We start from the raw sequence: 27,083 nt of genomic DNA, 5'->3' as shown, positions 1-27,083 counted from the left end.
ATGGACCATGCTTTCTGCCCTCTGGCCCCGTTAGCTTCCCTTCTTGTGTTGTCTTCCTTCTTTAGAGTGTAAGCTTCTTAAGAGCAGAGACTGTCTCTTTGTATCCCCAGCATGGAGCAGGTGGTGGGAGCTTCAAAGTTCACTTGACATTGCCAAGGGAGAGAAGGCCTGAGAGCAGATGGCTAGTTTGAAAGTGGAAGAAGAATGAATGAAGAAGAATGGGTGATAAGACACAAATTATATATTTTAAAGCAGTGAGTAGGTTTTAGGCAACTTTAAGAAAATGATTGTTTTGTTTATTAAAGTACCAAGCAGAAAATTGTGAAGCCTTTGGGCGGCAAATCGTCTGACATTTACATCCTTTTTTATGTAATATCACTAACTTATTATGTATACATTTTTTAAACAATAAATAAGCACACCGTGTTTTACTTATTTTAATTACAACTATAATCTGATCATCACCTATCTGTGATGATCTTTTCATGTGTACTTCTTGCCTTGTTTTCCTATATATCCTTTGCAAGGTGATCACTAAATATGCTAGTTACATTCTTGTAAGGTGTTTATATCTATATATCTATATATATTTATACATATATAGATACACACACACACATATAGACACATTATGTTAGGAAGCATATAGGCTTCTTATTAATCAGTTTTTGCTCTTACCCTGAGACTTAGTCACCATTTTTTAGTCACACATCTCTCTGAAGACATTGTTTTTGCTATTTCTTTTGTGTGGTTCATGGATGGTGTTATGTTGCAGGATGTGTTGCAAGTTGGAAGTGACCTTATATAGCTTCTAGACCAACCCTTTTTTTTTTCCTGAGGCTGGGGTTAAGTGACTTGCCCAGGGTCACACAGCTAGGAAGTGTTAAGTATCTGAGACCAGATTTGAATTTGGGTCCTCCTGAATTCAGAGGTGGTGCTCTATCCACTGTGCCACCTACCTGCCCCCCAACTCTTTTTTTATAATAGATTAAAAAAACCTGAAGCCTAGAGTGGCTGAGTGACTGGCTTTGGTTTGTACAAGACAGGTAATGGGTAGGTGATAACTAACCCTTTTCCACCTCTATTACTTGCCCCTCCATTGCCTTTTAGGTGATCTTGAAGTTCAGTTCTTTAGAGGCCTTAGGTAGTATGTATTGTAGTAGCACTTTTGGAACAATATTATTGTTATAGAACTTTGTTTCCACTTTATTACAGACACTGTTTTTTCCGAGTTAATCTCAGCTGCTGTCTTTTTTTCTTGTTAAATTCTGGACTCATTTCATTATTCTGAGTTCTTTGGTTTATTTGTCCAAGTTCATGGTAAGTGAAATTAGGATTTTCATTAGTTTACTTGATTTTTCTTATGTGATTATGGATTTGGAGAGTCAATATGATACAATATGAGTGATTGGAATCAGAAAAACTGTTTTCTAATCAGGGTTCCTGTCCAAGTTTTTCTTACCTAGTCTTAATCATTGGTTGCCTCAGTCAAACTAATATCTGTTAAAAATCTTATCTTAAAAAGACCAAGGCCATCCCAAGTGTCCTGATCTCTGTCTGCCTACTTGACCCAAATAACTTCAGAGGAGAAAGTGAAACTGGTAGCTTTTCACTGCTTTCCCTTATTCAAATCCAGTTCATTTATATGTCATGGCATCACCTCCCTCATGCTTTTGAGAACAAAGAACAAACAATAGTGACAGCCTATCCATATAATTGTGGCACAATTCATTGGCATATCACTTTATTTTATTCTACTTCTCTCATCTATAAAATGGAAATAACACTTATTTGACAGGTTTTTGTATAGTTTAATCAGATATAACGTATGTAAAAAACCTTTGCAAACCCTTAAACTCTCTATCCCTGTAAACTGCTACCACACTTAGGAGGCTTTTCTGAATCTGAAAGCTTGGCTTAATCAGTTAAGTATTATGCCAGATTATACTAGGTGACCATTATAGGGAATTCTTTTTCTGTTTGGTCTCTGTATTTTACATTCTTCATGACAGTGGGACAGACATCTTTGACATCTTGTTTGACATTTGATAGACACTATCAGAAAATCACTAAATTTGTTATTTTATTTTTCAAATAGTGCTGTATGATTTTTATATGTGCACAGGAGACACCTTGTTAGGAATCTTTAAAACAGGGTTTTGTTCTAAATAAAACGCATTTTTTATCGTCAGTGATCAGTAAGTAGTAGTGGAATCTTATAATTCTCTGTTTCAGTCAATTATGTTATTATAAAGATATGATTTGTTAAAGAATTTCATTTGCAAAGCCTGACTTTTCTAATTTTATATCTTCATCAGGATGCCTTTAATGTCAGTATAAATTATTTTTGTGAAATTTTGATAGAGATGGGAAAGTAGTCATAAAGTTCAGTAGTTAATATTTTCTTGATCACACCTGAGTTTTTTTCTGGATGGTCTTGTTTCAGAGTCTTCCATGTCTTACAATCAGTTCTGAAGTTCTTAAGAGAGGCCTTATGAGTATCTTTATATTGCTTTTTTTGACTACCTTATGAGCAGTTACCCTATGTGAGTTCTCCATAAAAAGTCTTTTTATCAAGTGTACATTTGCCATTCCGATAATGTGGTCAGCAGCATTGGGCTCTCTGAAGTAGAATTTGAATGCTTAGCAGTTTAGTTCAAGAAACAGCCTCAATGTCTGGTGTTTTATCCTGCTAGGTGATCTTCAGAATCTTACTAAGACAATTCAAATGGAAGTGATTCAATTTCCTTTCATGGTGCTGTTATGCTGTCCAGATTTCATAGGCATACAACAATGACGTTAGCACAGCAGCTCTGTATATCTTCAGTTTGGTAGTCAGTCTAATACCTCTCTACTCTCACACTGGAACCTTCCAAACACTGTTAGTTTTGGTAATGTGTATGTCATTCTCATTGTCAGTGTGTGTGTGTATCCTTTGAAAGAATACTGCTAAGATAAGTGAACTTATCTTGCTCTCTGATCTTCAGAATCTTCCTAAAATAATTAAAATAGGTCCCTTATATTCTTTCACGAATTCCATAGGGTCAAAACTATTTTTATAATAATGATGAGACATTTTACTTTCTAGTACAGTAAATGACAATAGATAATATAACCCTCATAAACAAAAGTTCTTTAGGAGTCCTCAATAATTTTTAAGAATGTTAAAGGGGTCCTGAGACCAAAAAGTTTGTGAATTGCTGCTCCAATTCATTGAGGAATCTTATTAAGATGACTACATTGATAAGAATCCTATTCTCAATCTATATTATCTAGAGATAATAGATAATGGAAGTTGTCACTTTTGTCTAAAAAGAGGTTTTCACATGTTTGAATTGTTTTAAGCAAACAATAAGGTAAAGAAAAAGCATAGCACTTAGGCAATCCGTTTCTTTTACAGATAGTTAAATTGTTTAGGAAAATCTGATGGAGTTATCTCTTTAATTTGTTTTAAAACATTAAATTTGGTTCAGTTAATGTGCAGAAATAATTGCTGAGTTTTTAAAACTATCTTTCTTGTTAATATAACAGCTTTTATTTAATTCATAATCAGTTGTTACTTAGGTGGATGATTAGATTTTTCTATTAAGATTCAATTAAAACAGGAGATAGGGGTAAAAACATTGTTAGAGAGAGCTTTGTAAAGTAAGTATTATTATTATTAATATTATTATATTTGTTATATTAATATTAATATTATTATTATTATGCTGGAGTTAAATTGTACCCTTTTAATTTTTGAAATTCATAAGCAGCAGAATAAGCTCCAGGGTTGGATGCAAAGGATACCTTCTATTGTATTGGTCTTGAATTTCTATTAGAGGTCTAGAAACAAGTCTTGCCTTTAGAATGAGTAGTATTGACTTTTTATTTTTCTTTTGTAGGAATAGATCGGGATTATGGCCATGGATTTTATGGAGGTCTGACATTTAAATTTATTTATCCAAAAATTCTTCATTTGAGTGCAAGTAAAGGTGAATTTAATTTAGTTTCTTTAAATTTTTTACAGGGATGGATCGTGATTATGGCCATGGCTCCTATGGGGGTCCAAGATCCATGGATTCCTACCTAAACCAGTCCTATGATATGGATAATCATAGTGGTAGTGGTGGTGGTGGTGGTGGTGGTAACAGGTAAATTACTTAAAATTCTTTTGACCAAATGATTCAATAGCTTAATGTAAGATTCAAAATGTAATCTTTTAACTTAAGTGTTCCTTAGATATAATGTCTAGTTCTTGTTATCAGTGAATTCACATTAAATTGAAAACTTATAATGAGTATCTAAAAGATGTAATGTTTTTTAAAAAACTGGAAAATATACTCTTTCCTACTAAATAACTAAAAAATGGGAATGTTTATAAAATATTTTAATATCTTTTGAGTAGAATTTAATTTTAACCTTTGTCTGATTTTCAGACTAAGTGCCCCAATCAGCTGTGATCTAAGATAATTTTGGTCCTTTACTGGCATTAATATTTTTTGAAGCTTTGTTAATTATTTTTCACAATCTATTCTTAAGTGGGAATGGTGGAAAAAAACAGCAAAGCATTTTTAACTAGGATGATTTTAAGTAAAAGTTGTTTTGTAGTATTCTATATCTAAGGAACATATTTAAGATAGCTATTCATATTCTTTTTATTTTAATGTATAACTTTAAGAGTATATTGTAAATTAAACTTTTTCTTTTCTCTAAATCATATCCAGGTTATTTTATTGGCAGGTACTGCTTACCCCCAAAAAACATAAGCTTTAGAATAGTAGCATAGAAAAAAAAGACTATAAATATTATAATCTTATTTTTAATTTAGGTACAGTGTTATTTATATGTAAGTGCTGCTTTCTGTAAGATGTAAGTTTTAGTTGATCCACCTGCAAGGTTTAGCTCAATTACATTCTGGAATAAAGGAATCTGTTGTCCCTTAAGGCATAAAGAATGTTATTGAATGGAAGCAAGTCAAAGTAGATAGTGGGAAAAGGGAGTCTGATGTTCTCATTCCCAAATTGTAAGGTCTGGGTTCCTCAGTGGTAGACTTTACTTTTCCCCTGATGTTTAATGTGTGTTGTCTCTTTTAGCATTTGACAGTTCCTTTCGAATGGAAAATATATACTTTTTTCTACTTGTTGAGTTTCTGAAGTAAATAGTACCTTCCATTTAGTAATCTGTAAATGATTGAAATAATGTAACATGTTTTAATGTCCATTATTACCATATTTCATTGAAAATGTGCTTAGACTATTTCCATAGAATTTTGTGTTTTTGTGTGTAACAGGGCTTTTCTTAATAAAACTAACTTATAAATAAAATATCAAGCAACATTTGTAAATCTTGTTTCTAAAAATTTCTCAGTAATTAGTTTGATTATATAAATATGATTTTGTAAGTCTAGATTTGTATGATTAAAAAGGGTGGGTTGTTTTTTTTGTTGTTGTTGTTTTAATTTCTGTTGAATTTCTCTTTATGTTAAAAATGAGAAGGGATTATGTGCTCCTTTCCTTAGGACAATTTCAAGGAACTATAATTTTTTGAGGGGGGAGGTGGTATGGGGAAGCAGTAAATTATTTTTAAAGTCATTGATACAATTTATTCGCAATGAATAACCTTTCCCATCTGCCTTGAAATTTCACAGGTAGAGGGCATATATTGGAGATAGATGTCATTATTCAGTCCTATATCATGTGCCTTAATCCTTTAGAATTTGTGAGACTTAGTAGTCTACAAGTGTAAAGAGGCTGAGGATTGATTATTGATCTGATTCACCTCGAAGTCTGACAGATTGTTACAATTTGTTAACAGGGATAACATACAAATTTTAGGATATTCCAGAGGCAATAGAATAATTTTGTGAAAAACTTTTGGTGTACATAAGGTTCAGTTCTGGGTTCTCAATAGTCTATGCATAGCCCAGGATAGTTTCCTAATTGAAAATTAAGGTGTTTTAAATGCTGTGTCTGTTTCAGTGTTAGGTAAGAGTTCACAAAAGGAAAAATTAACTATCTGCTGAACTCTAGCAGGTGAATTTTTTTCCCCCATGAGACTAGGGCTGGGCTTAAATGATGACAGAAAAATATTTTCTTTTTAAGAGAAAAGCCATTGAGAAGTAGATACATCAAGTTAAGGCTTATTAAACTTGTCTCTTAGAAATTGGCTCACAGAGCTTTCTATCTGGTTGTGTACCAAATTGCCCAGCTCTAATCAAATAAACAAAACCAGAATTGTATAAATCAGCATAGCATAACTGGATTTTAGTTGATAAATGTCAGCTGATAATTTGTCTTTTGAAATGTCTAACATTAGTAAGCTTACCTTTTTTTTTTCCCTCACTGTGCAACTTTTCCAGGTTTGGACCTTATGAGTCTTACGACTCCGGGTCTTCTCTGGGTGGGCGAGATCTGTACAGATCTGGCTATGATTTTAATGAACCCGAACAAAGCCGCTTCGGAGGTAGTTATGGTGGTCGATTTGAGAGCTCCTACCGGAATAGCCTTGACTCTTTCGGAGGTAGAAACCAGGGCGGGTCTAGCTGGGAAGCACCTTACTCCCGTTCAAAATTGAGGCCTGGGTTTATGGAGGACAGAGGAAGAGAAAGTTACTCTTCCTACAGCAGTTCTTCTTCACCCCATATGAAGCCTGCACCTGTAGGCTCTCGGGGGAGAGGAACGCCTGCTTATCCTGAAAATACGTTTGGAAGCAGAAACTATGATGCTTTTGGAGGACCATCAACAGGCAGAGGCCGAGGCCGAGGAGTAAGTACAACAGAATCTTTTCAGATTCTTTTTACTAGTCACTCTTTTAAACCCTTTCAAGACCATAGTTATAACATGGATCACATACTGTTTTCATCCCACTGTACTTTGACCAAGCATAAACTGAGTTGGAAGTAAGTTTTTCTTAAGTTGACAAAGTTGAAAATGAATGGCAGTAGGAGAGGAATAGTTCAAATCCTTTTATTTGAAAAGTGAGGATGATACAGGTTTGGTCTAAAAGGGGTTAAAAGGAGTTGCATTTTCCTTGTAAACACGAGCATTTTTGCTGGTGTGATATTTTTAGATTATTGTAAAAGGTAACTGTGAAACCTTTTAAGATTTTGAGTAGGTTAAAGGTGCAATGTATGACCCAAAAAAGTTTTGTTGATAAGTTCTGGCAAGCATAATTCTCAACAGATTCCACATTAAACAATAAAGACTAAAAGTCGGAAGCATTTCATTTTTGCTTAATCATGTTTCTACATTGGGGCGGGATGGAGATAGGATGCTTGGAGAGGTGTTAATAAGTTGTATGATGTAGTTCTTTGTTCAATTTTAATTTCTTTAATGCAGTCTCTTTTTAGTTGATTTCACCCATATAACTAGTTTTACCATTGAGAAATGATTTCTTATGTATAGTTAGCTTAATGTCTTGATTGCCTTAATGTGATCATATTTTATAATAAAGAATATGCTTTGTGTAACTATTTAAATGAGTATTTTTTACTTGGTCTCCTAATTGTTTAATTTCAAAATGTGTTATTTAGTATTTATACCTGTATTCATAAGTAATTTGATTGATGAAAAATTTTTTATAGTAAGTATGTGGATTTGAGGGTTATAATGTAGCTTGATTGTATAAAGAATATTATGTCTCTGTTACTGCTTTATTTAAAGAAATGGATTTTTAAAGAGTCAACTGCCTTTTTTTTTTTTGCAAAGGAAAATAATTTTGAGCAAATATATAAAAAGAACATGTTTTGATTAATAGGCAACAAGTACTTCAATATAACTTGGTGTCCTCATGTAGAAATTTTGCATTTATAGCAGTTCACTATTGTGTTAAAATGCATTGCACCTTTAATGGACAATTATTAAAAGTTTTTTGGTTTTTTTAAATCATGAACCTGTAAGTCATCTTGGAAACTTTGTTCAGTTATTAATTACATTAAATATAGTTTACATAGATAACATGCAATTGTAAACAATATATCTTAGTTTCATGTATATTTTATAAATAAGAGGAATTGAAAAATAGTTTTTATAAAACTTGTGTTAAAATTATAGGACTTTTAAAATATTTTCTATACAGTTTGGTTTACTAGTTTATTGTAACTAGGGTGGTGTTTTTTTTTTTTTTTTTTGGTGGGATTTCATCTAAAAAATAATATTTTTAAGAAACATCAGTTTTGTTTTCATGGCAGTAAAACAGATATTTCTGCTCTTTGTATTCACCAGTCCAGTTTGAATGGACTTTTCTTTCTTCCCTTCTTTTGATGAATTAAATAAACCAACAAGATTTTCTTTTTTCCCCCGATAGCACTTGTACAGTTCCCATTGGTCTCTTCTCTTCAGATTACTCCTGTGCTTTGTATTTGAAGATTGTGGTTGTTTAAATAAAATTCTGTGAGGCATTTGTTCCCTTGAGATTTTGGTAGTTCCTAGACAAGAAGAAAAAGTAAAAATAAAGTTATTTAGATTTCTGTTCATCTATATACTTTTTTTCTATATGAAACTACAGTTAAGAATCTATTTTCCAAGTGGGGAATGCTCACAGAGTAGATGAGATGTGATTACGCTTTACTTTGTGCTGGGTCTGAAGGGTAGTAAGTGATCCTGCTTTAAACCTGATGCTGGGCAGGTTGCTTAATCTCTTTGGATCTTAGTTTTTTTTTCTATAAAATGGAGTATGGGAAGAGGTTTTGGACTAAATTGTATCTGGGGTCCCTTTTAGCTCTGAATCTTTAGCCTGATAAAATTTTAATGGATCTTAGCATCTTTTTCCTTTTATAGAACTCCAAACAAAAGAACCTTTTAGTTAGAAGCATAAGTTTTAGCAAAGTAAAGATTTACTATAAGGTATTTTCTTCGGATAGTTCAATTGGGAACTCTGAAGAGGAGTTGTCAGAGAGAGTTGTACAAGTTTTAACCTTTTGATAGGCATATTCATGATCTGAATTAATCACTGTGAATTTCAGAAATCCATTGTATAGGTAGGCAATATCCATATTTGTTCTACTGGTGGTGAAAATATATACTGATCTATTGAATGTTTTTCCAGGGTGCTGCATATGTCAGAATATACATTCTGGGGAGTTTTCAGGAATAAACAAAAGAATAGGAAATGTATAACTTATATATGAATCGACATTTTTAGATTGGATAATTTCCTAATAATTACTGATTTTGCAAATTTACAGCATATGGGTGATTTTGGAGGCAAGCGTAAACCTGGAATTATTGTAGACTATCATAACAAACCCAGTAATGTAGCAGTTGCTGCAAGAGGAATCAAGAGAAAATTGATGCAGCCATCTACTAAGCCTGGCGGGACATTTATCAAGAAACTCAAACTGACAAAAGTGATTGAGAAGATAAATCAGAAAAAATCACCTAGTAAGTACTAAAGTGAAATGATCAGTTGGGCCTTTTTACTTATAAAGTAAGTTTGTGGGGTTTTTTTTTTCATTTGTTTTGTTTTGGTTTGGGAGGGGGTTGGGCTTTTTTGAATACTTTCTAGTTTAGATTCCACAAAAGTTTTATGTAGAAAATTGCACTCTTAGTAACAGTTAGTGAATTGTTCTCATTGAGTCTCTTCCAAACTGAAGTCATGTTGTTATTGTTCTTTGGATCCAGCCATTTACCCAGTTCTAATAGCAATTCATTTTAACGTTAAAAAATTTTCAACTTTATTTTATCTGTATTTTAATTTTTTCTCTTCTCTCCACCATCTCCCCCCACAATGAGAAAACAAGAAAAACAGACCCTTTCACCAAAATATGTTCTCAAACAGAACACAATCCCATAATGACACACACACACACTCTCTCTCTCCGTGTGTGTGTATAAAGACCAACTCATATATATGCATGCAGACAACATATATGCTCACACATATATGTGTTATTTAAATGCATGGAAGTGATATGCATGAATATTGTTTATGTATGTTTACATGTATGCACATGTGTGCATGTGTAAAATTTTATTCAATCTGCCTTCTGAACCCATCAGTTCTCCTTCAGGAGAGAACCAGCATGTTTCACCATGAGTCTTCTTGAACTGTAGTTGGTCATTACATTGATAAGAGTATCTAAGTCTTTTGGAGTACTTTGTCTTTATGGTTTTGTTGTTATATAAATCATTTTTCTGATTCTGTTCAATTTACTTTGTATTACTCTGTAAAGGTTTTTACAGTCTTCTCTAAAACAATCCTCTTCATCATTTTCACACCATGTTCTTTATCATTTTTATTAAAGCTTTTTATTTACAAAACATATGCATGGGTAATTTTTCAGCATTGACCCTTATAAAACTTTCTGTTCCAAATTTTTCTCTCCTTTCCCTCACTCCTTCTCCAGTCTAATACATGTTAAATATGTTAAAATATATGTTAAATCCAATATATTACACCATAACTTGCTCAGTCATTTTCCAACTAATAGGCATCTTCTCAGTTCTTTGCTGTCATAAATATTTTTTAACATATTTTTCCCTTTTCTTTTTTCTGTGATCTTTTGAACTAAAGATCTAGCAGCAGTGTCATTGGTAAAAGGGTTTGCACGATTTCATATTTGGACATAGTTACAAATTGCTTTCCAGAAGGCTGCACCAACTTTTCCAGCAATTATCATTTTCCTTTTCTGTCAACTTTGCTAACCTAATGGATATGAGGCAGTATCTCTGAATTGTTGTTTACATTGCTTTAATTATAAGTGATTCAGCTAATTGTAACTTATTTCAGCTTACATTTATCTATCTTTTAAGAATAACATGAGAGAATTTTTGAAAGTCTTTTGCCAGAATTTTTAAGGAAACTATTACCTATAACATTCTTTAATCTATTAGTCAGAAAAGATAAAGAGGTAACTATGGAGTTCAATATTGCTTGGAGCTTATGTGAGAAAGTAGTTTTTAAGGCAGAAATCTCACAGAGTCAAAGTTATTCTGGAAAATTATTTTAGTTTCCCATAATTAGAGGTTTAGTGTAGCTTCCCAGGATTAGATTTTTTTACTTTAAAGCAGAGAGAGATACCATGTATTTTGTATTTAAGTCAGAAATTTTTTATTTAAATAATATTTCATTTTTTTCAAATACATGCAAAGATAGTTTTCAGAATTCACCTTTACAGAACCTTATGTTCCATTTTTTTTCTACCTCTCCTGTCCTTCCTCTTCGACAGCAAGCCATCGAATATAGAATAAATATGTACAATTCTTCTAAACGTATTTCTATATTCATTATGCTGTACAAAAAAATCAGATCAAAAAGGGGAAAAAAACATGAGAGGAAAAAAAAACACCAAGGAAACAAATAATAACAAAAAAGAGGTGGATCTACATTCAGTCTCCATAGTTCTGTCTGGATTTGATACCCATGTTTTGAGAAATAAGAGTCAAGACTGGCTGAAGGAATAGAAGACTCACATGGCTGGTAAAAATCATCTGGGCTATTTAAATTGTCATCTCTCTGTCTCAGAAATTTTTTTGTTTCGATCTAAGCATATGACAGTTGAATTCTCCCAAATTAATGATATGATGCAGCTTCACTGTAGTAAAGTTTCACCTATTTTTGATGAATTCAATCCATGCTTGCTCTTTACTTATACCTTTTTTAGTTGTTCATTACCCATCCTGGCATTTTTGGCAGAAATTGAAGTCCATATCATCAGCCTATTTGCAGAATCCACTCTGTTCTCCTTTTTGAAAATTCCCTATTCTCATGTTGTATAATTTTCCCATTCTGTAGAGTTCTTTAGAATCATTGACAATGGTTCAGCAATTGCACTGATCAAGATCTTAATATCTAGATATGTTATTCATTAATCAACTTGGCCACTTGAACTTAGGAGTGACTATAGGTATTCTTTTCCTTTCTCTGTGTTGGCTAACAGCTCCCTACTAGTAAAAGGTTATTCTTCTGGGCAGAAAAGATCAAAGCAAAGAAAGTTGAACAACTCTTCCCTCTATGCTTCTTTATCCTATCTTCCCTGGATAGCCATTTTTTGCCTTTTTTGATCTTCCCCTTTGACTCAGTAGTTAAAACACCTAGTAGTTAAAACAATAAATACCTGTGATTTTTGTTGTCCTTTAATTTCCTTCTGTTCTCCTCATTCCAGGATCTTCATCAGTTTTGGGGCATTTTGAAACTTTAGTATTCCTTAAATTATTCTCTTTTTGCCTTTACCTGTTGTTTTCTGCCCTCATTTCCTTCTGTCCAGCCCATTAAAAGAAAAAAAAAAAGTTGGTTGAGAAGGTTTCATGGCCATTCTTGGTTGTCTCTTTAGGCAACTCCATCCTTTTTCTATTGGGAATTATTTCCCCTTTTATCCTAACAGTGCCATTCATGAGAGCTTCCTATTTCTTTTAGAGGTACTTCATGGCTCATGCATAGTGCTAGGTCTGGAGTCTGAAAAGCTCAAGTACAAATCTGGCCTCAGACAGTTACTAAATATGTTAATTTTTACTAAATGTGTCACTTTAAGCAGTTCCTTCAACTGAAAAGTAATGATAATGTATTTGTCTCACAAGGTTGCTTTGAAGAACTTTGTAAAAGCACTTACTTAGCCCAATGCTTGACATGTAGTGTGCAAAATAGACATTGTTATTCCTTTTCCTTCTCTTCCTTTTTGGGCTAACTTCCCTTCTGAAATTTTGAATTATGGTATCCTACCTGTTTTATCACTGAATGCTTTGAAGTATATCCTTCCCAAATTTGGGGTCTGTGTCAGACTATGCTTGGCTTTTCTCTCCTTTGTTACATAAGCCTTGATCCTGTTACATGAGGAGTGATTGGAGAAACTTGAGGAAAGTTAGACTAGAGGAGAGAAACTATGGGGGTAACAGGGAAATGACAATAGTGCTAAAGTATTTCAAAGGCTTCCATGTGGAACATGTCACACACATCCCCCCACCTTCAATAAATTTTCTGAAGGAAAAGTACAAAATGCTCTATTAAGCATTCAAAGCCCATCATAATCTGGTCCCAAACTATCTCTCTGCTTTTCTTACACCAAATGCTCCTATATGCATTCTTTGTTCCATAGTGATCCTCCCTATTCTACAAGCAAGACATGCCGTCTTTTAGCTTTGGGGTTTCCTTTAGTTCATTTGAAACTCTCTCCCTTTTCTGCTTTGACTTCTATCTTCCTAGATTTCTTTAAATCTCAACTAAAATTCCATTTTTTTTTCAGGAAGTCTCTAACCCCTGCTAATTCCAGTGCTTTTCCTCTTTTAATTATTTTCTATTCATCCTGTATGTACTTGCTTTGAATATGTTTGTTTACATGTTGTCTCCCCCATTATTTTGTGACCCTGAGAGCAAGGACTCTCTTTTGCCTCTTTTTCTATCCTCAGTGCTAAGCATAGAGCCTGGCACATTGAATGAACTTAAAAATGTTTATTTGAATGAATGAAAATTGGTTCTGTTTGGCCTCAGAGATTAGAACCAAAAGGGCTGTGTGTAAGTTTCAAATTTAAGATTAATGTGAGGGAAAACTTACAACAATTAGAACTATCCCAGAGTAGAATAAACTTTCTTCAGAGTTAGTGGATTCCCCCTTTTTAAGGAACTTCAAATATATCATTACTTTGTAAGTTATCAAGGAGGATTCCTTTTGGATAAGGATTATACTAGATGGCCCCTGAGGTCCACTCACCTCCTTCTTTTTTGGGCAATTTTTGAAGTCATGTTCCCATTATTTTCACTTTGCTGTTAGGAAGGTTTTCTCTCTTTTTTAAAAAAGGGTGAAACTAATTGGTAAGTCCCCACTTCAGGGTGAGCACAAGGTCCAGAACTGGAATTTTGATCACTGGTTCTTTTCATCTTTTGAGAAAGAAATTTTCGTTAAGATAAGCTGGGGACTTATTAGCTATTTTGCTTTTGACTGAATTTCTGTCTTGTGCATTTATAAAAAGGTTTTGTGTGTGTGTTTGTGTCTGTCTGTATGTGTCTGTGTATATTGCAAACCTTCCCAATTAGTTCCACCCTTAATTTTTTAAAAAACAAGAGAAAACCTTCCTAACAGCAAAACATAGGCAAAGTAAATCCTCTGAATGGGTGTATACACAGATTTATGTCTCTCTCTTCTCTTTTGAGAGAAGAGTGCCATTCTTCTTTGACAGGAAGTTGGCAATATGTTTCATAAGAAGTGCTCTATGTCAGTCATCAAAGGCAGAATTCCTGAATCTTTCAAAGTTGTTTGAAGAATGTTGTCCTTTTTTTTTTTTTTTTTTTTTTTTTTTTACCATGCAATAATATTCTCTTACTTTCAAATACTATGGTTTGTTTAGTAAGCATTTTGCAAATGATGAACACTCCTTTAGAATTGAGTTCTTTTTTCTTTTTTTCCCCTCTTTCAATTTTCTCTTCAGAATCAGGAAGTCAGTTTTGATTAGAACTATTCCTTCTTGGTATCTTCTTACTTTATATCCCATTCCCCCATCCCAATTGTGTTTCCCAGTTGAGTTTGCTATTATTTCTCCACCAAATTGTGTGTATATTTGTGTGTGAGTGTAGGTATGAGTATGGGTATCATTGTGGGTGGGTGGATGGCTATATTTCATACTCCTTTGTCCATTTCAGACAAGTGTAGAGGTCAGTTGATGTCCACTTCCCTATGGCATATGATTAATTTTTATATTCTCTTTTTTTGGTATGCTTATCATAAGAAATAGCAAGTTTTATATTATCTTCTTTTTTTCTTATTAATTTTTTTGTTAGTCTTTTTACTTTCCCTTCTCTCAAAACCCTTACTACAGTATAATCTTAACCCTTAGTCCTCTGGTTTTTCTTATTTACTTTCCTCAATACCCTTTAAGGACATTTAAATTCTGATGGGACACTTGTTCTTCTTTGCTCCTCAATCATTAGATGTTATGTCATCATACAGCCTTTTCCTGTTTCTCAAGTCTCAAGAAATTTACCTTTCTAGGTTCCTCCTTATTCTAATGGTTTTACATTTTAAAATTCCTACTCACATCCAGTCTTCCTGTCAGAAATGCTTAAAAGTCTAAAAGTCCATTTTCCCCTATCCCCGCCCACTCCCCCCACCCCTTCCCACATGGATGATACTCATCTTTGTAGGGAGAGTTATTCTTTATGGTAAATCTTTTTTGTTTGCCTTTTGGAATATTGTATTCTAAGATCTTTTCTTATTTTTTCACTAAGGACTTAGGTGACCCTGATTATGATGTCTTAGTATTTGCTGCTGTCTCTTCTCTTAAAAGAACAAAAAAATGTTTTCTGAACCTGTTGGCTAAAAGAGAAGAAAGAAATCTTGTTAAAAATTCTTTTAGTCTTAACTGTTGTTATTTGTGTACTTTGCTAGCTAAAATGACTCCTAAAAGTGAAGAGGAGAAACGACGAGTAGAAATACGAAGAGAGAAACAAAGGCGAAGAAGAGAGAAGATCAGTGAGAAGTATGGTGATGAGTACAGGTCTGTGCTTAATAGAATAATATAAGCAGTTTTTGTTTATATAAACACTAAGTGCTTACTATGTTAGAGATGTCATTAAGCATTTAAAAGTTTGCTGAGACCCTGACTGTCCCTTTCCTGAGAGAGCTAAGACCACACAAGGAGGAAAAGCAGTGGCCTTGGAATGGGGGGTGCTAGCATGGCGGTGGAATCTCAGGACTGCTAAGTGTCACGTTCTTTCCATCAGCAGTGAGAAGCACTGGCACATCTAGAATTCAGAATTATTGTCTGAAGTCAAGGGTTTAGACCTTGGTGTGGCTGCTGCCTGCTTCCTTCTGGACAAACCCCTCAGGCTCTCTAGGCTTCATTTTCTTCCTCTGTAGACATGAGCCTCTTTAGATCCTGTGAGCTCTAGATGTGTGAGCCTCTCACTTTGATTACTGTTCCCAAGTAAGAGGTAGAAAGTAGAAAGGGGAAGTAGGGGCAAGTACATGGCTTAGAGGGAGCATGGAAAGATGTCCCAAAAGGTGGAGGTTAGATGAATAGGAAGCAGTGGTCTGGGACCATTTAGATACAGTTGGTTAATGGATTTGGTTTTTTTGGGAGGGACATGGGGGTTGGTAAGGCATTTAGGATTAAGTGAGTTAGTTAAGCTAAGAAATGTTAAGTGTCTGGGTCCAGATTTGAACTCAGGTCCTCCTGACTCCAGGGCTGGTGCTCTACTCATTGCACCATCTAGCTGCCCCTGGTTAATGAGTTTGTATTCATTCCCCAAAGTCATCTCTAGGATGGAGTTCCAATGCTGAGTTGGTTAGGTCACCTGGACAGGAAGGCAAAAGTTTCAGGTCCAGAGAGGAGGAGGGTGCTATTCAGGTGAGTGTGGGAGAAGAGTGGCAGTGGCAAAATGAATGGCAAGATATGTCAAGATGCCATTCAATCTTCTCATATTTTCAAGTGAGGGAAAATTCTTTAGCTCCTAAGACAACGCCTTCCTCTTCAAGATAGCTTTTATTACCTTCTTACAAATTATCATTAACTCTTATAATCATGATCCTAAATTCTAGGATTATTCCAGAGGCTCTGAATATTTGTGTCTAGACTGAGGTGGACTTAATGAGCCAGCAATCATTCTTTGTTAAGAAGGTTGCTGGTCCTCAGAGACACTCAGAGAAAGAGTTTATTTCTGAATCTTAAGTAATACTACTTTGGTCCAGACTTATTAGAAGTTCCCTTGATTTCTTTAGGTAACTAATTATGAAATTAAAATTAAGGTGCAAATTTTGATTTCAATAACTAGAGAATTAAGTTTTCTATAATACAACTTTGAAGTGGACCTTTCTGGATTCTGGCTTAACTTAGAAGTTCAGTATAGGAATCTCTGTGAGCCTTTTTATATGCATAGATTGAGGGATACAGGCCAGAAATGCTGAATTGTTCCATTACAATGATGAAACTGTAAACGATGACCATTGCTTGACTTACTCATATAAAAATAGTGTTGTTTCCCCCTGCCCTCAGGTGGGACTTCAGAAAATTTTTAATGCTTATTATATCAATTTCATTGGTACAGTTCTCAGAAATCTTAAGTTTGACCATTTTCTTAAAATTTTTGGTTTGGTTTGTTTTTGTTCCTTCATAGGATGGCATTCACGTGTTCGTTTTGCAAATTTCGAACATTTGAAGAAAAAGAAATTGAGCTTCATTTGGAAAGTTCTTCTCACAAGGAAACTTTAGATCATATTCAGAAACAAACCAAATTTGACAAAATAGTTATGGAATTTTTACACGTAAGTAGTTTTCCCCATAGTTATGGACCCTTACTTTTTTATTAGAATTAAGATAATGAAAGTAATAACAATTGAGTAATCAGGATGCTGAATTCCAAAGTAGACATGTGATCAATACTTACTGGTTATTAGGTATTCAGAGATTGAGGCAGGGGGAAGGGAAGCATTCTCTTTGAGGATCAGAGATGGGGGTTCACATATAAAAAAAGCAAGTACATAAACAAGATGTTGGGGACTAAGCAGAAAGCTGTTACTGGTTATTCATTAATCAAGTCTTTATTATTGTATTTTTGTTATTGCGCTATTTAATAGAAATATAAATAAAAAAAACAAAGCAGTCTATATCTTCAAGAAACGGCCAAAGCATATGGAGTCACGACATCCAGTGGTTAAGCTTAAAGATAAGAAAAGGAATTTGTAATGGTGGTCCATTGTGGGGAGCAGTAGGTGCTGGTCAATAGTATATTTCTCCCAGTTTCTCTTTTCTAGCATACTAATCATGTCTGTCTGCCAACTATGTTGGCATTTACTGAGTCTAAAATATATTCCCTTATCTTAAATTGCTTCCAGAGAACTTAAACCTGTATCATGACAATATACTATAGTATTGGTGGAAAGTCCCTTATTAACTTGAAGGTCTGTATATAGAGTATCTTTGTTCCCTTGTCACCAGTTTGGGCCCATGGCCTGACAATCTATCAGGTACTGGAAGCAGCTCTCTTAATTCCATGAAATTTGGTTCTTGTGGATTATACATTCTTCTTGTACACTGTAATTATTAGAAATTATATGCAATATTTGGTGAGTGAATCTTTTGCAATAAAAATGATGGAATATATGAAGAGCTTGCTTTGATTGAGCAGGTAAACTGAACTCTTTCTACAGAATTGCTTTGTTAGGATGTTTAGCACCTGACAATTCTGATTTTTTGCTATTGGTCCATTGGACTTTTGGTGATAAACAATGAAAAAGTGAATCTTTACTTGGATGTCACAAATACTGTAGTCCAGAAATAAGAAATAAATTGGAACCCTATTTGATGAGAAGGACTTAAAAATCTAAACATTTTTGTCAGTGTGAATGGGCATTCTTGATGAGAGTGGGGAATCTAACATTGAAAAGAAAATGAGCCATTTTAACTATCAGAAATGTTTCTATCCTGAGATAGGGGAGGTCTTCCTTACCTTTCCATAAAGCTTCAGTTAATTAGTCCAGTCTGCATTGGCTTCTCCAGTTAAAAACAATAATAGCAAAATAAAAACTCCTACTAGGTTTGTGATTTCGTTTAGTATATCTTTATATTTGATTATATTGTTTTTTAACTTTTATATTTTTTTTTTATGTTGTTTCCTTTATGACCTTATGCAATTCTTGAGGGTTGAGACTCAGTTTGGAGTCAGGAATGACTGATCTGCAATTTCTCTTACAGTACAAATTAGTTATGTCACCGTGGCCAGGACACTTTAAGCTTTCTGAATCTCAGTTTCTTCTTTAAAATTAAAGTGATAATATCTCTACATCAGTTACATAAGACTTAAGTGCCATAACAGATGTCAAGTGCTTTATAAACCTGTATGAATATATGAATGATAGCTATTATTATATATTTATACTGCTGGACCTTTTTTTCTTTCTTTGTTTATTTTAGGAATGTATGGTAAATAAATTCAAGAAAACATCAATGCGTAAACAACAGACGACGAATGATACGGAAGCTGTCAAAGCAATTGAGAAAGATGTAATGGAAGGTAGATATTTTTCACCATTTGTGTTTTCTAAATGTTTGATAAACTTGGGAGCTTGTTGTGTCTTTCTATCTCTTGAGAATTGATATCCTTTTCACCTAATTAGGAGCAAGATTCAGAATGTGAAGACATCATTTTAAAGGCAGTGGTCTTTGTTGTGTGTTTTGGATTTCATATTTGCAATATGCAAGTGATAGAATTTTGCAAAATATCCTTAAAAATCTTTAAGAAAAATTTATTGTAACTTCTCTACATAAGTTCAAATATTAAGATTCACAAGTAGGAATAAAGAAATAATAAAAATGAGCAAGCATGGTGAATAATTAAGTTGTATATTGTTATGTGCTATTTTCTTAAAGCAAGTCCCAAAGATACCTATACATGACTTTAACATCCTTGTCACCTTTTACTTCCTGATTTTTTGTCCTTTTTTGTGAATTTAATTCCTAGGTTTATTGTTCTTTTTTTATAATTAAAGTTGTAGAGTGTGTATCCTTATTCTTTTGATTCTATTTTATATTGTCTCTCATTCTGTAATTTTTCCCATAATTCTTTGAATTCTTTTTTTTAAAAAGAGTGATATAATAGCCACCATGGCTTGTTCTGCCATTCTCCAGCAGCTGAATGTTAGTTTGGGGCTTGCTGCTTCTAGGAGTATTGAGTGCTACTACTTGCCATGCTTTTATATCAACATTTCTTTTTTCCCCCCTTGTTATAAGATCATGGTGATACAACAGTCTCAGGCTATGGATCATTGGTTTAAAGAGGGTATATATTGTTATGGCACTCGACATAATTTCAAATTGCTTAATGAAGGGGGTGAACTAATTCATAGCTTCCCCCATAGGTTTTTTTTTGTTTTTGTTTTTGTTTTTTTAAACCACACAGTTGCCCTCCTTTGTTATTTTTGCCAATTTGATAAGTATCAAGTCAAATTCTAAGAATTTTAATTTATGTTTCTCTCATTTATAGAGATTTTTGGATTTTTTGATGTGATTATTGGTAATTTATGGGTTTCCAGAACTGCCTTTTCATTTCCCTGTGGTATAATAGTGGGATAAGAGCATTTGGATTTGGAGTCAGATGACCTGGGTTCAAATCCTGGCTCTCTCCCACTTTGTGATCTTGGGTAAGTTAGTTTATTGTCCTGCATTTTTATTTCCTCATCCATAAAGTGAGGTGATTGGACTAGATTGCCTCTGTGGATTTTTAGAATAGTAATTATGTGATCCTTTAAGGCACATGTTTATAGAAGAATGGCTCTTATTCTTGCCAATTTATTAGTCACTTAGAAATTTTAGTAGAAATGGTTGATACAACTTTTGGAGGGTATTTTTCTTTACTATTTTATTTTTATGTGATCAAATGAATTGATTTTGTATTTTATTTCCTCTAAGAAGTACATTGTTGAAAGACTATTTTCCCCGTCTCTCTTTTAAAAATATACTTTATTAATGTGACTTTATCCCCTTTCTATAATTCTCTCCTCAGCAAATTATGCATATTTTTAAAGTTTTTAAACAATTCTATTTAGGTTTGATTTCTAAAATTCCTTTTGATGCTACAGCAATAAATATTTTGGTAGTTTAAATGCTTCCACTTTATCATCTTTTAAAATGAACTTGTGATTAAAAATGAATATACCAGAATATGGATCTTTTCAAATGAAAGAAATGACATGTTTTTCCAGTTCTATTGCTCTAAATAATTAGATAAGATAGGTTCTTAACTTTTTTGTGTGTCATGAACCTCTCTGGCAGTTTAGTGAAGCCCATGGACCTCTTTTTCAGAATAGTGTTTTTAAATGTATAAAATAAAATGTATAGGATTATAAAGGAAAAAAATTATATTGAAATAAACATTAGAAAACATTTAAAAAGAGAAAAAGAAATTCATATACCTCAGATAAAAGACTTGGAATTAGATGATTATCATTATTTGCACTTAGCATTTAGGCATAAGGAGAGGATTTTAATAAATGCCACTTTGGTCTTAGATTCCTTAAGGGTCAATATTACTCATGTCAGGAGTAAAGTTTGTTTGTGGGTTTTTTTTGTTTTGTTTTGTTTTTTTTTTTTTTTTTTGGTTTGTTTTTTTGTTTTGTTTTGTTTTGTTTTTTTTGAGGAGAGCTTAAGATCAAATAGCCAAAAATGAGATGGTTTATTCTGGAAGGAAGTTATGTCCTTGTGTTTTGTCTTTTCTGGAATGAGAGAGATGATCCATGAGGGATTGGGAGGGTATTCAAGGTGAAACATTGGAGCCCTAATAGAATTCTCTTTTGCACTTTCCTTCAATTTGTCCTTTCTTCTCTTTCCTGAATCCTGCTACAGAGAAGCTCCTCATCTCCTCTCACTTCAGTACTTGGCCTTTCTCTTTATCCCTGTTTCTTCCTCATTCTTTGAAATTATTGAGTCGCTGAAGATCTCATCATATTTCTTTTTTTTTTTTTTTTAAATAGAGAAATTAGATTTTAGGAACATCAATGATCCTATGATCCATGATGCTGTGTCAGACCCCTTTGGTCTCTCCACATTGTCTTGAGTTGTTTCATAATACCATAGAGAATTGTGTAATAAGGCAGGGTTGTCCAGTGTTACTATCATTTTAAAATTCCTTATGTAACCCCAAACATGCTTAATTCCTTTTTCTAGCTCATTGTTGTTCTGTGTTGTCTGTGAATTTATGTCTTATCATTATTGATCCTATTTTGGTTTGTTTTGGGCCTCTACTACCTTTTAGGATAACACTGTCCTTGTCATACTATGTATATTGGTAGTTGGCATAATTTGAAATTTTGCATATTTATGCAAGTGTTAAGGTATGCTAGATATGCTGGGACTTGGTGAATTTATGTTCACCCTATTCATGCTCTTCATGATTTTATGCAATTTGTTAGATTTTCTTCTTGGCCTCTAGCTTTCCAAATTTAAGGATTGTAGGGTTTTGTTTTGTTTTTTTTTTTTTCCAATTTATCCTCCTATTTTTTGGATAACTTTTTTTTGCTCTTCAGTGTAATGTGGGAATGAAATGACTTGTGTGAAGTTTCTAGTATAGAGAAAATGTTTATATAAGTCCTGCTCTTTTCTGATATGTATATTCTTTGATCAATATAGTCGATTTCTCATATTTATTGGAATAACAGTCTTTTACACATGATTTTGTCTACTACTCTCAAGGCAGCATTTTAATGTTGCACTGTGAGTTATTAATTCTCTTTAATAGTTGAATGTATTTTTTAGGGGTTACTGCAGATGACCACATGATGAAAGTAGAGACTGTGCACTGCAGTGCTTGCAGTGTGTATGTACCTGCCTTACACAGTTCGGTTCAACAGCACTTAAAATCTCCTGACCATGCCAAGGGGAAACAAGTATGTTTGAATCTAGTCTAGTAAGCCATTGACTTCTCTTACGTTTGTGCTGCTAAGGGCTGATGGTGCTTCCTGGGTCACTACCTCTGAACTGGTTTCACTTTGATCCCTATAAATATCTTCAGGTATTTGTAGCTGAAAGGATACTTAGATTTGTAATTTTTAAAATCCTGCTGAATGGTTTGAGATTTTAATTTTTGAAGAAAGGAAAAATAAGTATATAAGCAATGCTGTTAAAAATAGTTGGATTTGGGGTGGTTAGATGGCAGAGCACCGGCCCTAAAGACAGGAGGATCTGAGTTCAAATCCAGCCTCAGGACAGTTAACACTTCCTAGTTGTGTGACCCTGGGTAAGTCATTTAACACCACTTGCTTTGCTAAAAAAAAAAACATATATATATATATATATATATATATATATATATATATTTTTTTTTTTTTTTTTTTTTTTTTTTTTTTTTTTCTTTGTGATTAAAAGGCCATGTAGCTCCCAATTCCTAAAAATTATTTCTTTACTGAGAGCGTGAAAACTTGCCAATTTTTAAAGTTGATTCTGGTAACCTGTAGGAAAGGTAAACTTGCTAAAAAGAGAAAAAGCATTAGGATTATTAAATACTAGATCATTATATCATCTTTGAAATTTTGAGCTATATTCCAGTTTTAAATAGTTTTGCTTCTCTGCAGATCTAGCTTTCAGCTCATGTTGTAGTTCATGCAGGGTCATTATTAAGGTCAGTAAAAGCCAAAAGATTTTGTGGTTTGGGAAAGAAATTAGAAAACTCTGTCCCAAGCATAAATAAATTTATAACATCTTCTTTTGCTTTGAAGTGGAATACACTTTGAGAATATTTATAAACATATTCACACTGATTCCCAGAATAAGACCTAAAACATCATTAAACCCATTTTTTATTTTGTGAATTTCATTTTTACCATTCCTGTTCTAACCATCCCTTCTGCTTCCTTCTTTGCTTTTACCCATCTTCCCTGTTCTACCTTTTTTTTTTTTAACTAGAATTTAAACATCTTAATTCTTATACCAAAACCCCATTTTAGAATGACTATATTTTTATATTTTTGGTGTGCTCACTTTTAATAATAGGAAAGAAGCAAAGAAAAAAAAAGAGCCCTAAAGGGAAAAGAAGAATAAAAGGGGCAAAATTAAAGAAAATGGGAGAAATTGGATTGAGGGTAGAAAAACTGCATTACAAATGCAGTCTTAAAACAAGTCTCCTTCAGCTTTTGTTATTAGAATAGCATTAGAAGTGAGAGGAATTAGCACAAATAGATTCTTAGAATATTTATACAAGATAAATAATTTAAATACTTAGTGATTTTTATATCTTGAAATCCTATGAATGAACAATTAATTATTTTAGCTATTAGATTTTGTAGGCAGTTTTCTAATGTTATAGAAAATGAATGATTTGAACGAAAATACTTATGAATTTTGAATACTTTCACTTGAGTTAACTCTTTAAGTATTTATGGCTTTTTTTTTTCTTCTTGTAGGCATATAGGGAACAAATAAAAAGAGAGAGTGTCTTAACTGCAACCAGCATCTTGAATAATCCAATTGTAAAAGCACGGTATGAACTTTTTGTTAAGGTAAGATTTTGAGCAGATTTTCCAAGTGTTAATATAATACTGTGATTATTAAGTTGCTACAGTGTTCACATATTCCCATCTTTAGATTTAGTAAATAAGGTCAGGGAATTATACTGAATGTTTTAAATAAAGACCTATACATACACACACACACACACACACACACACACACACACACACACAACTTCCTGTTTTTGGACAGTTTTTTGCTATTTGGATACTTTTTTTAGGTGTAGACATCTTTTTTGAGAGCTATGATTCTAGCAATCTATATTTGCATGTAATTAACTTTTACCTGCCACATGATAGTGCTGACTCCTACTGAACTTGGAGTCTCAGAAAGTTGAAGCCTTTAGAAGTAACTTGCCCATCTTGTTGATTTCAACAAGCTTCAGGACTTTATATTTATTAAATCCCATTAAATTCAGAGTGTTTTGAAACTTTGTTTCATCATCTTGCATGTTTGCTATCCTTCCCCCTCAATGAAATGGCTTGAGTTTTGAGAAGAATGGGGAAACTATTTGGAAGAGTTATAGAAAGTTGCTATATCATGTCACTTCTTAATTATGATATTGATAGGCTGTAATTAAGTAGACTGACTCTTATTCTGCATTCTCTGAAAAAAAAAAATAAAGCAAGTTATTCTTTGTTATCTTGACCTCAATTTTCATATATGTCCTGTTAAGTTTTTTAGATAGATATCAAAGAGTAAATTGTTAGCTATAATATTTATGTAAATTATTTAGACAGAACTGTGATATGGTTGATATTTTAAACAAAATTATGTAAAGGCACAAATTGCAGATATTTTCAGTGAATACTCTTAGTTATTATATCAAAAAGTAATCATGGAATCCAGTAGAAAAAGAAATTGACTGAACTTCCAAATTATTTTGAAGAATATTAACAGGTCACTTGGTGGAATGTGTTTATGTCCACATTTTTTTCATTCATTAGAGAGACATGAGAACAGAGTAGTACTTTATTGTGAAGTGGCTGGATTTTGTAAGTCTTTTCTAAGGCTCCCAGTAGAAATCTCTTGGGCTTGGTGTCTTTAAAAACTTCATGTTTATATCTATTTTTAAATGTTCTTATAGTAGAACTGAAATCTTGCTGAAGTAAAACCCTTCTTTTTTAACATAAGCAATTTTGTAATTTGTAATCTAGATTCCTTTCAAACTCCAATTATCTAAGAGATGATAATGATTTTTGAAGAGTAGGCTAGTACAGAATTGGTACTGTAGAATAGAAAGTCATCTCCTTATACTGCTAAATTAAGTGAAATAGGCTTAGGCTATTAAGTATTAAGGTTCAGGCCATTTTTGAGATTAAAATGGCATGTTCAATTTTTAAAATTCCACTATTACCAATAATTGAGACATCCAGATTTTATGTCTGTCATAAATTTTTAGTACTGTTGCAAAATTATGAAACTTAAAAAACATTCAACTGAAGCTTAAGAAGACTCATAAAAATACAGTGACTAATGAGGAGTTTGTGTTCAGTTAGTTTTTATGACATTTGCTTTGTTTTAAAAATAATTAAAAAGTTATTTCATATGAATGCCTCTAGAATTTTATTAGGCTGCAGGAAAATGGGAAATAAATTAGCAGTTTCATTAGGTTGGCAAATCTCTTTGGTTGCTCTCTATTGGTAAAAAGTAGGATAAATGGCACAAACATGCCTTCTTCAGGCGGTAATCATCACAACAGATCACATGTATCTATCATTTTAAAGTGTTCAGAGTATTAGAATTTGATTCACATAAAACTAATATGTCACTTCTATAGACAAATTGTTATTTTGGTTTCAGGGTAAGAATCCTTTTGAAGCTGCAGATCCAAGTCAGGAGCAACAAGGAGAAGAATCTGATGAGGAGGAAGAAAAGATTGATGAGCCTGTAGAAGAAGAAGAAGAAGTAGTAGAAGAGGAGGAAGTAGAGGAAGAAGAAGAAGGAACAGAAGAACAAGTTGACTTCAATATTGAACAGCCTGAAGAAAATTAACGACACGAGGAATTAGATGTAGCATTTCTCCCCCTAAATTGACTAAGATTTTAAATAGTATAAAATTAGTTGTTTAATACTCTGTGCATGCATTCCATGATCTTTAAATTCAAAATGTTTTGGATTTGTTTTACAAAAATGAAGGGTAAGACTATTTTAGTAAAACTTTTATAGTAACCAAATTTAGATCTGGTAAGTTGTTTGTATGATTTTGTTTTGCCTTTTTTTTTTTTTTTTCCCCCACTTTACAGATGTTGACACTAAGATGTTTAATATTAATATGTCTACTGTAATCATTTATTAGAAGTGCTGCTCATGGGAGTAAATATTCATAATGTATAAAAAACTTTTGAATTATTACCCCTTTGAAATATGATTGGGCCAGAACTTTTTTGCTTTAAGTATGGCTATTTTTAGACTGTATTACTCAGTGTATGCTAATTTGTGTTAAGAGTATACACTTAAAAACCTTTTTGGACTGTGTGTCAATTTTTAGTAGCAAATGCTTTTTAGAAACATTTTTTCCTGAAGTAATAATTTTGATCAACTGGAATTTATCATTGTGGTATTTTCAAAATCAAGATTGTGTAGCTTCAGAATTCAGATATTGAAAATTTGTTGGATAGAACTTCATTTGTATCAGTAATCAAATTTTTGACAAATATAGAGCTTTCCAAATTTCATTTTTTCCAGCATAAAATTGGTTTTGAATATCTTGGCGGATCTGTTTAGAGATTTTTAGTTTTTTTTTTTTTTCCCCGTGCCAAACCTTGACTTTTTTTGATTGTATGTTTAAATACAGAATTGTATCATAGCTATTATGAGTTCGTTTGTCATGCCACTTAACTGACTGATAGATTAAGAATCAAACTGTCATATTTTTGTGAATATTGTCTCTTTGGAATAAATAATCACTGAATTTTAGAAGACTGTTTTTGTGACACTTTCTTTAAAATAGTTATGGTTGAGGGTTGGTGGAACTTCTCCTTAAATTTTTTCTTTTAAGCATTTTTTCCTTCCCTTTAGTGAGGGATAAGTAAGTCAGAATATAACTATTCATAACTGTTCATCATTGTTTATATTGAAAGATATCATTAGCTTGTCTAAATGTATGTTTTCTCCCCTAAAATTAAGATAGTTTTTAATTTGGGGTTAAGAGCTCTCATTTTTTTCCCCACAGATGTG

The 27,083-nt window shown here is 33.0% G+C and overlaps 1 protein-coding gene across 1 annotated transcript in view; it reads left to right on the top strand.

Moving 5' to 3' along the window:
- LOC141541794 (DBIRD complex subunit ZNF326-like) overlaps positions 1 to 26,822 on the top strand; it is a 34,306-nt gene extending 7,484 nt beyond the window's left edge. The window contains exons 2-11 of the mRNA XM_074266274.1: positions 3,885 to 3,920; positions 4,010 to 4,133; positions 6,341 to 6,746; positions 9,167 to 9,362; positions 15,296 to 15,404; positions 17,023 to 17,170; positions 18,819 to 18,918; positions 22,155 to 22,285; positions 23,798 to 23,893; positions 25,707 to 26,822. Coding sequence (XP_074122375.1) covers positions 3,885 to 3,920; positions 4,010 to 4,133; positions 6,341 to 6,746; positions 9,167 to 9,362; positions 15,296 to 15,404; positions 17,023 to 17,170; positions 18,819 to 18,918; positions 22,155 to 22,285; positions 23,798 to 23,893; positions 25,707 to 25,898 — 1,538 coding nt within the window. The 3' untranslated portion in view covers positions 25,899 to 26,822. The remainder of the gene's footprint in view (positions 1 to 3,884; positions 3,921 to 4,009; positions 4,134 to 6,340; positions 6,747 to 9,166; positions 9,363 to 15,295; positions 15,405 to 17,022; positions 17,171 to 18,818; positions 18,919 to 22,154; positions 22,286 to 23,797; positions 23,894 to 25,706) is intronic.
- Positions 26,823 to 27,083: the final 261 nt, after the last annotated feature.

The sequence above is a fragment of the Sminthopsis crassicaudata genome, chromosome 4, assembly GCF_048593235.1.
Source record: "Sminthopsis crassicaudata isolate SCR6 chromosome 4, ASM4859323v1, whole genome shotgun sequence".
In the NCBI taxonomy this organism is placed as follows: Eukaryota; Metazoa; Chordata; class Mammalia; order Dasyuromorphia; family Dasyuridae; genus Sminthopsis; species Sminthopsis crassicaudata.
Note: the sequence above shows the minus strand (reverse complement) of the source record. Positions and strands in the feature narration are given on the sequence as shown.